General features: G+C 61.0%; 1 protein-coding gene across 1 annotated transcript; it reads left to right on the top strand.

The window, feature by feature from the left end:
* The first annotated feature begins 5,373 nt into the window (after positions 1-5,373).
* ERFE (erythroferrone) lies at positions 5,374-15,143 on the top strand. Its single transcript, XM_073217889.1, has 8 exons — positions 5,374-6,193; positions 8,370-8,492; positions 9,297-9,399; positions 10,619-10,854; positions 10,933-11,041; positions 11,129-11,219; positions 12,076-12,154; positions 13,342-15,143. Exons 1-8 carry the CDS (start codon positions 6,014-6,016, stop codon positions 13,438-13,440), a joined length of 1,020 nt encoding a protein of 339 aa, XP_073073990.1. The 5' UTR covers positions 5,374-6,013; the 3' UTR covers positions 13,441-15,143.
* The last annotated feature ends 725 nt before the right edge of the window (positions 15,144-15,868 follow it).

Raw genomic sequence — 15,868 nt, 5'->3', positions numbered from 1 at the left:
CCTGACATGTTAGCGTGGACTCCTTTTTATCCCAGATTGCTCATGGAAAGGGTGGTGCCCCAGATCAAGGCCTGCTCCTGCACACATCATGGTGGGGGGCCGTGCCCGGTCAGGAGAGCCCACCCTGCCCACCCACCCCAGGGCCTGCTCCTCAGCTTGGCACCCAAATGCCCCTGGGCTGATGGGCTGAGCTGCCCCTCGGGGTGCCCGATTCAGGCCAGTTGCGTCTCCAGGGTGCCATAAGGAAACAGATAACCCCTTGGACTGTAACAGGTGAGAGTCTGAGGAAGGGCTGTGTCCACATGTGGGCAGGCTGGCGGGAATTCTGCTAGGGCTGGAGAGGCTCCCAGGGCCAGCGGCAGTGGGCAGCCCGGAGCACCCTCTGCCGCCAGGTGCAGGGGAGCAAATGCAGACTCCAGAAAGCCAGTGGGGGGACTCCCAGGGGCTGGGGCCTTCACCAAAGGGACACAGCCACCCAGCCACCACTACGGCCACCTGTGCCCCAGCAGGCAGGAGGGGGCCCACCAGGCACTCAGCCACTCAGGGCCCTCAGTAGCCAGGCCTGGCAGACAACTTGCATCTCACTGGCCAGACTCAACCCAAATCCATTCTGTGGGGACAGAAAGCAGGTGGGGAAGGGTGGACAGGTCACCAGGATGGGTGAATGAAGGCACATAAACATTCAAGAGACCCTCATGTAAAACAGACATTGATGTGCTAATCCACACACGGAATGTCTGTGGAGCGACCACACCGCCCTCTCCCCTTACTGGGGAGACAAGGACTTACTAGGTTTGGGGCTACGGACTCCAAGGAAGGGGGATGGATCACCCTGGAGCATAGGAGAAGCCTCCCAAACCCTCAAGCCCACGGGGCTGAGCCCACCTGCCCAGCCTCAGATGCTCATGTCCGCCAGGTGGGTACATATCGTCTCCCATGGATAATGCGGGGAAAGTGCAGCGACACCTCTACCAACAGGCCTAAGACTTCAGTGACCAAACAATGTCACTCAGGGCCCTCAGTAGCCAGGCCTGGCAGACAACTTGGGCTTAGTTCTCCCTGACTCCAGATGACCCAGGGCCCATGGATGCTTCCAGCCTGTTCCACTGGACTTGGGTTTTCCATTACCTCCCAGAAAAGACCCTTTTATTATGGAGCGTCTTCCCTGTACTGGGCAGGAACAGTGATTGTTGGAATCAGACAGCTGATGCTCCCACGTAAATATTTGTAATCACAAAGGTTTGTCAGATGACAGTTCTCTGTCGTCCATGCAGACCACTACGCCACTTGGTTGGTCAACCAGTTGGCCCAGGGGAAAGTATGCTGGTGACTGGAAATCTGTCAGTGGCAGGAAGAGGATGGTCACAACAGCCACATACAAGGTATGGGTGTCCCCTCCGCCAGGCTCACGCCCCTCATCTTTGACCCCAGAGCCACTGAGCCAGACGTGTGGCTGCTGTTGCTGAGTGTGCAGCTGATTCTGCTGGCCCCGGATGAGGCCCGTGTGGGCCAGCCAGGCAGCGAGCTGCTTACCAAGGATGTGGGCTACAGCGGAATCGAGGATGTCACCCCCTGTTTGGAACAGACACCTCAGGAGCCGAGTGACTTCACAGAGCTAGGAGTCTGTCCCGGGGTCCGTTAGGGCCAGGGGCTGGGCTTATTTTTACCATGATCACATTTAAGAATGGGATTCTTATCGAAATGGCCAATAGCCACTCATAACTTCCATTGAAGTGAGAGGTGAGTCGAAGACTAGTTTTTTAAACTAACCTATTGAAAACATGGAAACAATTAGCAGAAAATAACCCGAGAGACCCGCTGTGAAGAAGTCCTTAACCCTTCCCCCGTCAGACCCAATCCGGGAGGCACGTGGCTTATTTCTGGCACTTGACCCTGGCTTGGCCCATAATGGAAACTGAGTAAAGTTCATTTAGTTGAGCTGAATCTGTGGATTCCTCAGAGGGGCTGACGTCCACGAGGTTCTGTGACCTGGGCCCGTTCCAGGACCCGAGCCTCGGTGTTCCCGTCTGTGCAGTAGGGACAGTCACACAGTTGGAGAGTGAGATGATGTCATGTGCTGGGGAGCTCCAGTAAACAACAACGGCGGCCTGCCTGCGCACCAGGAGGCCACACAGCAAGCTGACTTCAGGCTCCCGCTGTTTCCGGGGCAAAGGAGCTTTTATTCCCATGACTTCATCGGCAAAGTCCTTCCTTTGGAGGAGAGTGGGAACGGCTTGGCTGCATCAGCCCACCGGGGGGCCCGGGCTGAGGCCGTGACCTGAGGGCCCGGGCATGAGCATCAGGTTTCAGCCAGGCGTGAAGGCGCGTGGGGGAGGCCACCCCGCATTCCGCCTGGGTCCCTGCCTGCAGCCGCTGCTCAGTACCCCGCCCCCCGGGATCCGTTGGCGCGGCCCCACTGCTGCCCCCACCCCCAAGCCCGTGGGCTGCTGCTGGGGAATGGGTGTCCAGGGCCATCAGAATCGTGTTTCTGTGGGTCCTTGACCTGGGTGGTTCTTTGCTGGGCTCTGTCCTCAGCTGAGGGGATGCCATTTTTTGAAGTGTGACCCCAGAAACACACAGGGGCCCAGCCCTGCGAGCTCTCCTGCTCCAAGGACAGGCTTCCGTCACTCGGGGTAGTGTTACAGCGGGCTGGACCAGCACCAGAACCGATTCGATCTGGGCCCTTCGGGAGGCCCATGACATCACCAGGATGGTCCACTGTTTGGGAACACATGGCAACAGCTCCTGTCCTCACTGCTGGCCTCTGTGGGCTGGGCCCCCACTGCGGGGCGGGAATGACGTCACACGGACCCTTCAAGGACCACAGGCCCCAAATTGGGTCCCTCCGTCCCAGGTGTTGCCAAAGGAAACAGCTTGGGTTTCAAATTCCCAGAGTTCAGGTTGGGCCAAAAGGTGTCTGACCCCGAAAACAGCCCCTCACACCTCTGTGAGTGGAGTCCAGGCCAGCGACCCAGAGGTGGGGCTCAAGCAGCGCGGTCCCCATGCTGGGGGGGGGCGCATCACTGGCCCCCTCCTCCCGGCCTCGGCCTCGGCTGCTCACGCCGCTCATATGAGTGGGTCTCAGACAAGGGCCCAGGTCAATGGTTGTCATTATGCCCACTTTACAGACCAGCAAACTGAGTCTTAGAGGGATGAATGCCAAAGGCCCAGATGTGCCTCCTCCAAAGTCACATACAATCTTTGCTCTAGGTGGCCAAGCAAGAGCCAGGGTCGCTGAGCAGACCCGCTGCTGGGTCAGTCCTGGCTCCCACCATGCTCTGCCATGGTCCCTGGAGCCCAGAGCATCTGTCTTCACACAGAGGCACGTGTCCATGACGTGGTGCTGATGGCCGCTGTCAGGGACCCTCAGCACCCGGGCAGCTGGAAGGCGAGCCGGCCTCACTCACCGGGAGGTACCCACCTGCTCGCTCACCAGGAGGCACCGTGATCTCAGGCCGCCCCAGAGCAGGGCCGAGGGCACGTGCACCAAGCTGCTCTCTCAGGAAGACAAGTGGACTCCAGGGAGCACCAGGACCAGCTGGCCACCACCAGGTGTAGGTCAGAGCCCGGGCTTGAATGGGGCCCCCTCTTTCCTCCCACCACTCAGGCTGCCCCATGGCATTTCCCCACCCCACCCCCAAGAGGGGAAAACTCTGTGGACAGCCCCCCCTGGGTTCAAGAGTGTCCCGCCTCCTGTGTTTCCCTGGGCTGCCCTCGCAGCCAGACCCTGAGAGGAAGTCTACCCCTCCGGGAAACCTGTTTGTCTTGAGGAAAACACAGGGCCACGTTTTCTTCAATTATGTTCAAGCTCATCACGTAGCTCCTATCTCTCACCATCTAGAACAGGAAGGACCACGAAGGGCAAAACATGTGATTGTGAAGATGTGGCCCTGCCCACTGGGCAGGAGGGCCTGGCCCCGGCCCATAGCCCAGGCTGTCCCTGGACAAGACACCCCTTTGTGGGCTGACCAGTGGGGTCTGTGAGAAGCAGGGGGTCCTGGGGTGGCCGTCCTTTTGCGGAAACATGGAGATGCCATTCACAGAGCTGCAGCTCCTGGGGACATGAACCCCTTGGTGCCATTGGACTTCAGGGTCCAGCGCAGAAACCTCAGTGTCCTGTGGTCCCAGACAAAGGCTCCCTGAATAAAGGACACTGAGCAAAGTTTTAACACTTAACACTTTAGCACATGCCCGGCACATAACACGGCATTGCAAAGGTCCACACACCGCATTTCTCAATGACTTTCCTTGTGGGGCCACCCGAGAAATCCTTAAGTCTTTACTACACCCTCCTTGGGATTGGGAGAAAACGTCCCTATTTGAAACAAAACTGTTGAATATTTGCAAATGAAATAAATTCATATATTCTGTTGAGTACATATTAAGTAAACCAGTATTTCTCAACTGTCGTTTTGAAGACCTGCAATTTCTACAGAAAATTCAGTTTTTTCATTCCACGGATAATATATTTTTTTTAAATGTTGGAAAGATAAAGACAGGACTCTTGTTTCGCAAACCTTATTTGCTTTTGAAAGATATCCACCTAAAGTAAATCCATGGGACGTGCTGACCTCTGGGGAACAAATTCTCAGGGTATTATTTTCTTTAAACACCTCCACAAAAAATTCTATTACCGTCCCCACATCTTACAGGAAAAGAGGCAGAATCACAGGAACAAGTGACTCCTGATACCAGGATTTTTTGGAACTGTGAATTTTTTCCTGTCTTCCCCATCCCACCCGACCTGACAGCAGGAAGCCAGCCACTGGAACGTGCCTGTGAGCCGTGGACATCAGGTTGCCTCGCACAGGCAAGCTGTGGACTGAGGATCACCCAGGCTGGGAGGGCACTGCCTGCTTTCAGTTCGGGCTGCCACACTCTGAAATAAGACTGGGCGAGGCCTCCTCTCGAGGAGTGAAAACCTTCCCCTTGTGGGTGGCAAGCCCTTGGAAGGCGCATTCCTCAACTATGCCTTCCCCCACTCCTGAACAAAACGCACTGGGTACCCACCAGGTGCAGGCCCCCCCAGGGTGGGGCACAGAGAGCCTGGGGGACTGCCGTGGGGTGCCATTACCTGGGGACAGACAGGCAGTGGGCATATAATAGAACACACAGCTCAGGGAGGGGGGCAGAGGCTGGCTCTCTCCAGGGAGGCCTGGAGTTCAGGCCTACCGGGGTTGGTCCACCTGCCCAGTGGGGTGCCCTGTGCTGACTTCACTGGGGAGCAGGCAGCCCCAGCACCCTGCTTGATGCCCCCAGCCCAGCCTCAGTGTGCCCTAGGCAGTGCAGGCTGGCTGCCTGGGGTTGAGGATTCACTGGAAGGCCCCCCAATCCTGGCCTCTATGGTGCGCCACGGGGAAGGGCAGCCCATCTCTGGGTTCAAGCTGGCCATGGAGCCATAGAGCCATGGAGAGAAGGCAGCCCTGGAAGGAAGGGGGCCCCGCTGGGAAAGAGGCGCCCGAGGAGGGGCCTTGAGGGTTTTCCCCCTCCTGTGTGTCTCCAGTCCTGGACTTCTCCTGCGGGGCCAGAATGCGGAGGCTCCCTGAGGACCTGTGGGACAGAGAGGTAAAGAAATGCACTGCCCGCTGGGAGTGGGGAGGTGCCCCGACTCCTTGCAGGAAAAAGGGTTCAAGAGGCCAAGGATCCAGGGCCGGGAACTGGGGATCAGGGGCACCCCACCTCTGGACAGCGCAAAGGGGCGGACACCGTAGCCGGGAGCTGCAGAGGAGCCGCACTCGGCAGGAGGGGGCGCTCAAGTCACCGCAAGCAAGTGCTCACACAGCCTCCTTCCCGCCCCAACTTCCCCCTCCGGCTGCAGCGCCCCTTCCCTCCCTGATCCCCCGGCGCCCCCCTCCCGCACCCTCGGTGCAGCGCGCGCCCGGGCCGGGAGGGGGCGCAGGGCCGTGACGCGCGGCCGCGGGCGAGGCGGGGGATTCAAGCGCGTTATAAGGCGCGGAGCCGGAGAGCGATTCCGAGACGCCGCGCTCGGAGCCTGGAGAGACCAGCCGTCCGCATGGCCTGCGCCCGCCGCCTGCTGCTAGTCCACGCGGGCCTGCTGGCAGTCGCCGCGGGTCTCGGCTCCCCGGAGCCCGGCGCGCCCGAGGGGAGCCGCGCAGGCGAGGAGCCACTGCCGGGGAACGAGCTGCCCGCCGGCCCCCGGGACAGCCGCGCGGGGCCGTCCGCCCGCCCGCCGGTAAGACGCCCCGGGCGGCCAGTGCGCTCCGGAGACCTCCGAGCCTCAGTTTCCCCACCCGGAGCCCGCACGGCCCTGAGGTCCAGGGTGCACCGAGGGCGCTTGCGTCCGGGCAGGGGCGCGGTCTGACTTCGGGGGCTTTTTTCTAAAGTGCGGGTAAAAACGCTTAGCTTGTGGGGCTCCGGAGAAACCCAGGTCTGGACGCCGCCCCTCCGCGCCGCCGGGCGCTGTAACAGCCGGCCTTGACCTTGGCTTTGGGCCGTTCTTTGGCGTTAAAGCAAAGTTCTACTAGGTCTGGGAAATGCCTTTTCTTTTGGGACAAAAGGAGGTTGAGAAATAAGTAAAATGTAAATTCTGAAATCGCACATTTGCGAAAGTGTGAGATTTCTGAGACCCGCCCCCTCTGTGTGTGGTTCCCTCTGAAAAGCAGAAAGTGCCTCCTGCGCTTGGGGAAGGGCGGGGTGCCCGACCCTCTAACGATGTGACTTCTGCTATGAGGAGGTGACCTTTAGCTCAGCTCTGCCCCTTCTTCCCGCGGGGCCCGGTGGGACTGGGGGCTTCAGAGGGGACCTTAGGGTGGGTGGGGCCTTCCAGACGGGGCAGGGGAGGGTGACTGAAGGCGGTTTGTGCTCCTTGCATCCTGAAGGTGCTCCTGGGCAGCCCAGAGGGCCTCGGCATCCCAGGCCAAGGGCACCTCCACTCAGGAGGGCAGGGCGGCAGCCAGGCCTGCAGGCTCCCTGGGAGGGGCCCCCAGAGCCGTCCTCAGCCACACCCTGCAGGGCAGGTGGCCAGATGTCTGGGGTTGACAGGACATGGGGTGGGGGGCGCTCAGGTGCTTCCTGATGGGGTTCTGGCCTTGGACCCTCTTTGGGGGCCGAGGTAGCACCGGAGGCTCCCTGCTCCTTCCTGAGAGCCCCTCAAGGCTGCAGACCTCAGCTGGCCAGGGCAGCTGCCCGACTGCAACCCACATGCCTCAGACCTGTCTCCAGGTACCCCAGGCTGACGGGGCTCCATTGTTTCTGCACCCCGCAAACCAGACTGGGGTCTGAGCCCAGCCAGGAGGATCAGCCTGGCAAGCAGGGCTCTGTGAGGCAGGGAAGTGGGATTGGGTCCTGTGTCCATGGAGAGCACCCATTGGGCAACGCCTGGCAGGGCCGCTGCCCAGCAAGACAGGGTGCGGCAGGTGCGCGCAGGCACTCAGGCCTTTCCCCGCCTGCCCTTGGGCTCCTCCCACACAGAACCCCCCGTGTCTCAGCTCCAGAAGGAAGGTCCCAGGGTCCCTGCAGAGCGGCCGGGAGACCACCAGGCCTGTCTCTGATGAAAGGGCCAGGCCAGCCCTAAACCCTGGGGTCCTTCCATCAGCCACCAGTGTACCCATGACCTCATCTAAGCCCTCTTGGGCCGATTTCCTTCCCAGCTGGCGGCCTTGCCTGGAGTGCCCCCTTGCCCCACCCCCACCCCTCCCACTGCCCTATGGGCCAAAGGCCTCTCCCTGGAAGGTACCTCCTGGAACTTTCCTCAGTGTCAGGACTAGTCAGGGTGCAGCACCCAGAGAATGGCTGTTTCTGGATCCAGCACTGAAATTGCTGGGGTCAGGCATCTCGGAGGTCCTGGGAAGACACGCAGTGTCACGTCCCCTGCAGGGGCCTTGAGTCATGACACCTCGGTGCTGGCCCACCTGGTCCCCCAGATGCTCTGGACTGTAAGCCGTGGCAGCCCCGAGGGCTGACATCAGCCCCCTTGAGACCCCTGGCAGTGGAGTTTGCATGGGGCCTGCTCGTAGCTGGGGTCCCCCTTCATCAGTCACCTCTTTCTGAGCACCTGGGGGCTAGCAGTCGGATCCTCCTGGTGACCCTGCAGCTGTTATGGAGGGAGGCTGGCAGAGGTCTGGGGCCCAGCACTGCTGGAGCCCACCCACCACAGAGCCACATGCCTGGTCTTTCTCCGCCCACAGGCCAGGCCCTCCCAGAGTCCAGGCCTTGTGAGGCCTGTTCCCTAGGGGTCGTGCTCAAGTGCCGACAGGAGGCGGGCGGGGGCTGGGAGCTGTGCTGTCTTTGAGGGCACCGCGGTTGCCGGGGACAGAGGCCCAAGGGTGCCGACAGCCAGCCCCGCACAGCGTTGTCTGCTCAGCGGGTGCCCGGGGAAGCGAGCCAGGCCCGCGGCTGCTGTGTTCCAGGAGCCTGCCGCAGAGCACGCGCGCAGCATCGACCCCCGCCGTGCCTGGATGCTCTTCATCAGGCAGAGTGACAAGGGCGCCAATGCCAAGAGGGGGAGCGGAGGCAAGGTCAAGAAGCTGGAGGTGAGTACGAGCCCGTGTGTGTGTGTTCTGGTTTTCAGTGGGTGGGGGGTATGGGGCCCTGGCACCTGCAGGGTGCCCACTCTCAGCCTAGCCAGGGACTGGCACCTAGCCCTGATGTCTGACTCTTACCTTGGGCCCCAGAGAGGGCTTTGTCCCCTGGGGTGGGGAGCTCTGGGTCACACTGTGCTGCCAAGTCTGGGGTCAGCCTTCACTGTCGACCCAGGGCCAGCCTCACCCTGCCCCAGATCTGACCCTGTGATGGAGGGCCAGGCCTTGAGCCTGAGCCAGGTGTACTGCAGGGCCGTCGTCCCTGCCTCGTCTCTCTGTAGCCTCCCTGGGCCACCTGGCCCCGCCCCAAGCTAAGCTGGGGGCTCCCCTGCAGGGGACTTAATTTGCTCCTGTGTTGGGTTCCAATCCAGCCTAGTGTGGGTTCCTTGAGGGCCCCTGGGCCCAGTGCTGGGTCAGGCCCAAAGTGGGAATTGGCTGACCGGTCTGGAAAGCCCCGAGTGTCCCCCCTCCCCCTTTTCCCTTGGTCCAGGGACCTCCCTCTGCATCCTCAGGCCCCACCCCCAGGGGCCGCCCCGCCCCAGCCAGCCCGGGGCCTTCAGCACAGGCCGGCAGCTTTCAAAGCACAGACTCCCGCTGCCATTCTCACTGCCTCCGCAGGTTCTCTGAGGCCCTGGATGCTGGCCTCCACCCTGAGGTCAAAGCAGGAGCCCCTCTTGCCTGCTTCTTAGCGCAGAGGGGCTTCCAGGGCTCCCAGGCTGGCCCTCAGATGTCCTCACTGCCAAGGTTCCCTTTCAGCTCGGCCTGCCTGGGCCTCCAGGGCCTCCTGGTCCCCAGGGTCCCCCCGGCCCTGTCATCCCACCCGAGGTACTGCAGAAGGAGTTCCAGCTGCTGTTGAAAGGTAAGGGGTGTGCACCCCAAGCACACACGCCCCTCGTGTGCACGGGGCTGGGGGAGGCGACCCCAGAGGAATCAAGATGAGCTGGACATCCCCTTGTCCGCCAGCACCCAAGGGGGCCTCTGCCCTGTGCCAGGCACACAGACCACCCAGATGACCGGGGTTAGGGGTGGGCAGGGTGTAGTGAGGAGCAGGCCTTACAGAGGAAGGCCACCTGGTGTTTGATAGGTGCTCAGGGATCAGCACCCACATGCCCCCTGGGAGTCGGGTGAGCCTGGCAAAGGCCAGGTGACCTGTATTCCCCAACTGGGGTCTTGTCAGGGAGGGCAGGGCTCCTTATGCTTGCAGAGCGCTCCTTGGATCCCCACGGCAACACCAGGGAGATTTAGGCTCAGCCCGGGTAACACAGGCCCCCTGACCTCTCCACTCAGCCCAGCTTGCCCGGGCTCACCTCTGCCCCTGCCCCTTCTCCAGCGGATCTCAGCTGCTGGTCACAGGGCCCAAGGGAGGCACCAGGAGGCTGCCTGAGTGGGCAGGGGGATGGTGGAAACACGGGGGGGAGCCCCGCCTGGATCTCTCAGTCACCTGTCCCACACCCCGCTTTCCGGGCTGGGCAGCCAGGTGGAGGCTGCAGAGGGAGCAGGGCTGAGCCCAGCCGCGGCAAGCGTGGGTGCCCAGGAGATGACCTTCCGTGGTGAGCAGCTTACTGCAGTTCATGTTACTATGACAAAGTACAATAGAGTTTGAGCTTGTCCCTTCAATTCAATGCACAGTTCGCTTAGATGTACCAGCTCAGCAGCTGAGGAGCCTCCATGTATTTCCAGTATACCTGCCATAAGTACTTAACTCCACCCAGCTTCCTCCCCAAAATGACCAGGGCCGCTTATGCGACTGCATTCGTTGATACAATAGAAATGGAAATGGGAAGCAGCAGCCGGGAGGAGGAAGTGTGGGCAGGTGGAGGGTGAGGCAGGGGAACACGGACACTGGGCGTGAGTCGGCGCCGGGCCTCCCGAAGTGTGAAGGGAAACAGGTGCGGCCGCGGGATCCGGAAGCAAAGTTTCTTCAGGCCCTGCAGGCCGAGAGGGGGTCTCCCGCGGTCCTGGAGGGCCTGCGCCCGGCGCAGCGCATTCCCTCACCGCAGTTGGTAACGGCCTCCGAGCGGGGCCCGGGTTCAGGGGCTGGGTCGCAGACGCGCGCGGCCAAGGCTCCTCTGTGCCAGGCGCGGTGCGGCAGCGCGAGCGCGCGGAGCCCGGGCCCTGCACGCGCGACCCCGCGGCAGTCGCGGCCACCGCCGGGGAGGACGAGCTGGAGGCGGCGGGCGTGCTGGCGTTGCTGGCCGCGCCCCGGGCCCTGGGCCCGCGGGCGCCGCGCGTCGAGGCTGCCTTCCACTGCCGCCTGCGCCGGGACGCGTGGGTGGAGCGGCGCGCGCTGCACGAGCTCGGCGGCTACTACCTGGTGAGTCCGGGCCGGGAGGGCAGGGGCGGCCGGGGCGGGTGCCCCCAGGGCCGGGATAACCGTCCGTGCGCCCTGCAGCCCGACGCCGAGGGCGCCTTCCGCCGCGGGCCGGGCCTGAACCTGACCAGTGGCCAGTACGCGGCGCCCGTCTCCGGCTTCTACGCGCTCGCCGCCACGCTGCACGTGGGTGAGGCCCGGCGACGGGGTGGGGCGGGGGCGCCCACGCCGCCCTCGGCGCCCGCCGCCCGTGACCGCTGCCCCTGCCGCCCCGCAGCGCTAGCCGAGCAGCCGAGACGCGGGCCGCCGCGCCCCCGGGACCGCCTGCGCCTGCTCGTCTGCATCCAGTCCCGGTGCCAGCGCAACGCGTGAGTGCATGCGGGGCGGGAGGGCTGGCCGCCGCCTCCCCCTGGCTTCTGCCAGCCGCCCTTCCCGCTTCCCGCGGGGCTTGGAAGGCCCTTCCCTACATCCCCAGCGCCACTGTGGCCCCTCCTTCCGGGTCTCCGCGTCGGCTTCTGCCCCCACCAGGCCTTCCCTTCCAAGCGGCAGGAGCTCCCTGTGCACACTGTCCTGCCCCCTCCTGGGGGCATGGCAGCCCGCAGCCTCCTGGACCCCTGCCCCCCAAGGGACTGACTCTTACGCAGAGGCACCAGCTCAAAGGCCCCTCCTGACCGCCCTGTGCGGCCGCTTTCCGTCCCACCGGCCTGTGAGCCCTGTTCACTACAGTCGGCTCCCTGACCTGATTGTGTCCATCTTCCTGTGGCACTGGTGGTCCGGGAGGGCAGACGCTGCTCCCTGTGTCCCCAGCACCCACAACAGAACCCAGGTACAGAGCAGGTGCTCCCAGTAGTTGTAGAAAGCATAAATGAATTAAGTTCAAAACTTCTTACTCTGGTTTTGAAAGCCCTCCATGGACTGGCCCGCCCCCAGTAATGCATTGGTGCTGCCATGCCCACCGCAGCTGCAGTGCACCCGCCCATGTCCTGTTCCCAGCACAGCCACGACTTTGCTGCCCCCGGCCTTTTGCAGCATAACTTTGGCCCTGTAGTGACTATCCTTACTCCTGCTGGGGACCCAGTTCAGATGCCACCTCCACCAGCGGACCCAGCCAAGACATCCGTTCCCAACACACTTTGCTGGCCCCAGTGTCAGTCAGTGGGGTGATTGAGAGCACACTGTGGGTGCAGTAGGGAGGGGCTGACCCGCCTTCTGTTGTGGCCACAGCTCCCTGGAGGCTGTCGTGGGCCTGGAGAACAGCAGCGAGCTCTTCACCATCTCTGTAAATGGTGTTCTGTACCTGCAGGTGCGTGGAACAGATAGCATGGGGGTGCATGGCCTGGGCCTGGCCACGGGGTGACCAGGCAAGGAGGGGTGCTGGGTGTGTTTGGGATCTCTGGGAGCAGTGCCCTGAGATTCCAGGTCCGGGAGAGGTTCAGGGCCTGCTTGCCGGAGGGCTTGCACTAGTCTAGGTGGAGCCAGGCCAGGCCAGGTCCCCTTCCCTCGTGCCCCACCGGTCCCCATGACTGCTCACCCTCCTCCACAGTCCCTCTGCCCCTCCATCACACTCTGGGACCCCTAAGTGTCCCACATGGAGGACTGGTGCCCCCAGTCAGAACAGGCCCTCCACACCTCAGGCTGACCTCATGCCACCTGGGCCCAGAGTGTCCTTGGGAAGCAGGAGATAGTCATTTCCTACACAAAACCCTAAGTGGCAGTTTCTCTCTGGCACTTGTGGCAATTTGGGAAAGTGGCTGAGAAATGACACAAAGGTGGGGCTTATTAAGACAGAATTGAAGTGCAGATGTGGAATAACAGGTTACAACAGCACTTACTGTGCCAGGCCCTGGTCTAAGGGCTTTACATAAATCACCCATTTAACTATCACAGTGCGTCGAGGCTGGTACTGTTACCCCCTGCTTACAAACAGGGGAACTAAGACACAGAAAGGTTCAGTAACTTGCCTAAGCTCACAGCGAAGCCAGGATTGGAGGCCAGGCTGGCTCCAGTCGGCTGTGGTCGCTGAAAGCCATTTAGAGGCGTGGACCCAGGTACTGCTGGGTGAACTCAGGTGGAACACGGTCCACCTGGGGTCCTAAGATGTGGCAACTTGGGTGGGCCCCCAGTTCTGCATTTCTGAGAGTTCCCAGGGGATGTGACACTGCTGGTATATGGGCCACCTTTGGAGCAGCCAGGCCAGAGTCCAAGTCTCATGCGGCTGTGCTAAACGAGCGAGCCAGTGGCCAGGCCAGGGAAACTCCTCTCTGGCTGGCACACGTGAACTCTAAGGAGCCCATTGGCACAAGGAGCTGGGGGAGTCACTAGGGGTCATAGAGGCACGGGGTTAGAGGGCAAGGCCTGCCAAGCCCTGGTCTGGGACCCTAGGTGGGGCCAAATGGGCCTGGGAAGTGTGGTGAGCTCCCTGTGGGATCTGGGACGCCCCTGCAGGCCTGCAGTATCCAGGCTGACTCTGAACCCCGGCTTCCCCTGCAGACTGGGCAGTACGCCTCTGTCTTCCTGGACAATGCCAGCGGCTCCTCCCTCTCAGTGTGCAGTGGCTCCCACTTCAGTGCTGTCCTCCTTGGCGTGTGAGCAGCCACGCCAGGCCCTTCCTCTTGCCCAGCAAACGGGAGCTGGAGTTCAATCAATCTTGGCAGTGTTGGAGCAGCCAAGGCCCCACACAGGAGGAAGCTCCCTGGAGCTGCCCAAATGGCCACCCGCAGCCCAGATGGCCACTGCCAGCAGTCCAGGCGGGTGACATGCACACTGGTGGTCCCAGAAACCAGGAGTGACTTCAGGGTGCCATCTTTGAAAAGTGAAAAAGCCCTATTGAGCTGTTTATCCAGGAAATATTTCCAGCAACGTTCCGTGTGTCCGGGAGCACATGCTTTGTCCTGGCTACAGAACCAGCCCCTCCTGGCCCTTGGGAATGTTGCCCACAGCCTCAGCTGCTTTGCCGTGGCCCCGCCCCGCCTTTCCATCTTGGTGTGTTCACAGGCTGCTGGGAGCAGCAGCGCAGGGGGAAGGTCTGGTCAGCCTGCCTGGTGTCCCGTGGAGGACGGTGGCCGGCATGGGGCCAAGGAGCCTCCAGCAAGTGCTGCGAGGCCTGGCCAGTGTGGGCAGCAGCCTTCCCACCCCCACCCCGTTTCTACTGGGGGGCCCCCTGGTGTCAGGTCTGCCATGACCACGGGACCCCTTGGCCCAGCAGCCTCAGGCCCCAGACATGGAGGGGCCTCAGTAATAGCCTGGGCCCGGCTGTTTTCACTGCTGTGTGCAAGTTAAGCCCACATTCACCTTGCAGTCGCCTTTTCAAGTAGGAGCTGCACTTCCTGTCCTCTGTAAAGCCTTTCAGAGACAAAGTCCCTTTCCCATCCCCTGGAGGCTGACTCTGCTGGGACCCACCCACCAGATGGAAAGATCTAGCACAGCTCTACAGATCAGAGATGGCCAGGACCTGCCCACCCCTGCAACAGATGAAGGAGAGGCTTCTACAAGCTGGTAGTTCCAGTGCCCACCGCTGGCTTTGCTGGGTCGGCTCTGGGGTTCTCCCAAACCTCTTACCTACTTATGTGGAAATGCAGCCCAAGTCCAGCCAGGTGGAGGTGATTAAGAGCTGTTCTTGGCAAGGCTGGGTACCACTGCTGTAGCGATGATGGAGGCGGGGTGTTCCTGTCAGCCTGCAGCCCAGACCCCCCACCGCCTGCTGAGGAAGTCACCCCAACCCCCATCTCTACCCGCACCATGGGTTACAGGGACCTGGTGCCACTGCCTGGGGGTCCCAGCCAGTCTTAGCAAGGATGTTCAGGCCCGAAAGGGAAAGGGGCAATGGCTGCAGGCACTTTAACTTTCCAGCAGGCCTCAGGATTAAGTGACTGCAGCCTGGCCTGAGTGACCCCCAGGAGCCCAACGCTTCCATCCCCTCACTCAGCATCAAACACCTCCCTCCCAGCCAGGGGCTCCCAAACACAATATACACCCAGCCACTCTATGCCTTTTGGCAGGCCTGGTGGGATTCTCGGTAGGACTTGTGCCCGCCCTACCAGGAAGCCTCGCTGGCCTATGTCCAGCTTCCCCACGCGCTTTGATAAGGGGGGTGGGGCCACACCCTTTTCTGGATTTCACTTTGTATCCAGCCGGCACAGGTATTTCAGAGAAGTTATCTTTTACCCTTAAGGAAGCCATAGATATTTTTCCTCTTCTCAACATATATGTACAGCATACAGCAATCTATTGAAGTATTTACTGCATGATACTGCCAAGTGGATGTATTTATATATATCTGACTTTATAAGGTGGTTCAAGTACTTAAGAATTGTGTTACGTGATTTACACAAGGTTATAAAAACGGGAAATCTTAAAATACCGAATCTTAGTCATTAAGGCCAGGCCCACTGAGGCTAGTCTGGATCCCATGGAGGCACAGGGAGGGGGGTCTGGCCAGGGAGACCAGTGCCAGGCCTCCCCAGCACAGGCACAGTGGCGCTTGGGAATCAGGGGCCTGAGGGTTGCAGACTGACACCCTGTCTGCTACAGGGTGATGTTTACTGAATAAGCTATTTCCTGAGGCGCTGAGGCCCCTTTCAGTGCTGTACTGTCCTGAGCAGAACTGGAACCTGGTTCTTAGCTCTCCAGGGAAGGGCGTGCTCGAAAAGTCCCCCAGGGCACTTGTAGCAGGGACACCAGTCCCACTAAGCTGAAACGGTGATAAGACTTGTGACTTGTGCCAGTGCTGGGCAGGGAGCCAGTACAAAACAGCTGCTTCAAATGCAAATTTCCAGGATCTTACATCATCCCCTGCTAGAAAACAACTACAGCAATAATGACCACCTGTTTTTTTAACATACGAACAAACACTTGAAAAGTATTTTAAAGCTTGTTCTGTGTAGGCTCGCCATGGGATTTTTAATGTCTTTCACAGAAGGGTCATCCTTTGAGGTGTTGCAAAGATCAACATCCGCCAGCAGAGAGCCCCCTGAACACACATTTCTAAGACAGGGAGCAGGCTTTAGAGGCCGGACTC

The sequence above is a fragment of the Manis javanica genome, chromosome 12, assembly GCF_040802235.1.
Source record: "Manis javanica isolate MJ-LG chromosome 12, MJ_LKY, whole genome shotgun sequence".
In the NCBI taxonomy this organism is placed as follows: Eukaryota; Metazoa; Chordata; class Mammalia; order Pholidota; family Manidae; genus Manis; species Manis javanica.
This window is presented reverse-complemented; position numbering and strand designations above follow the sequence as displayed.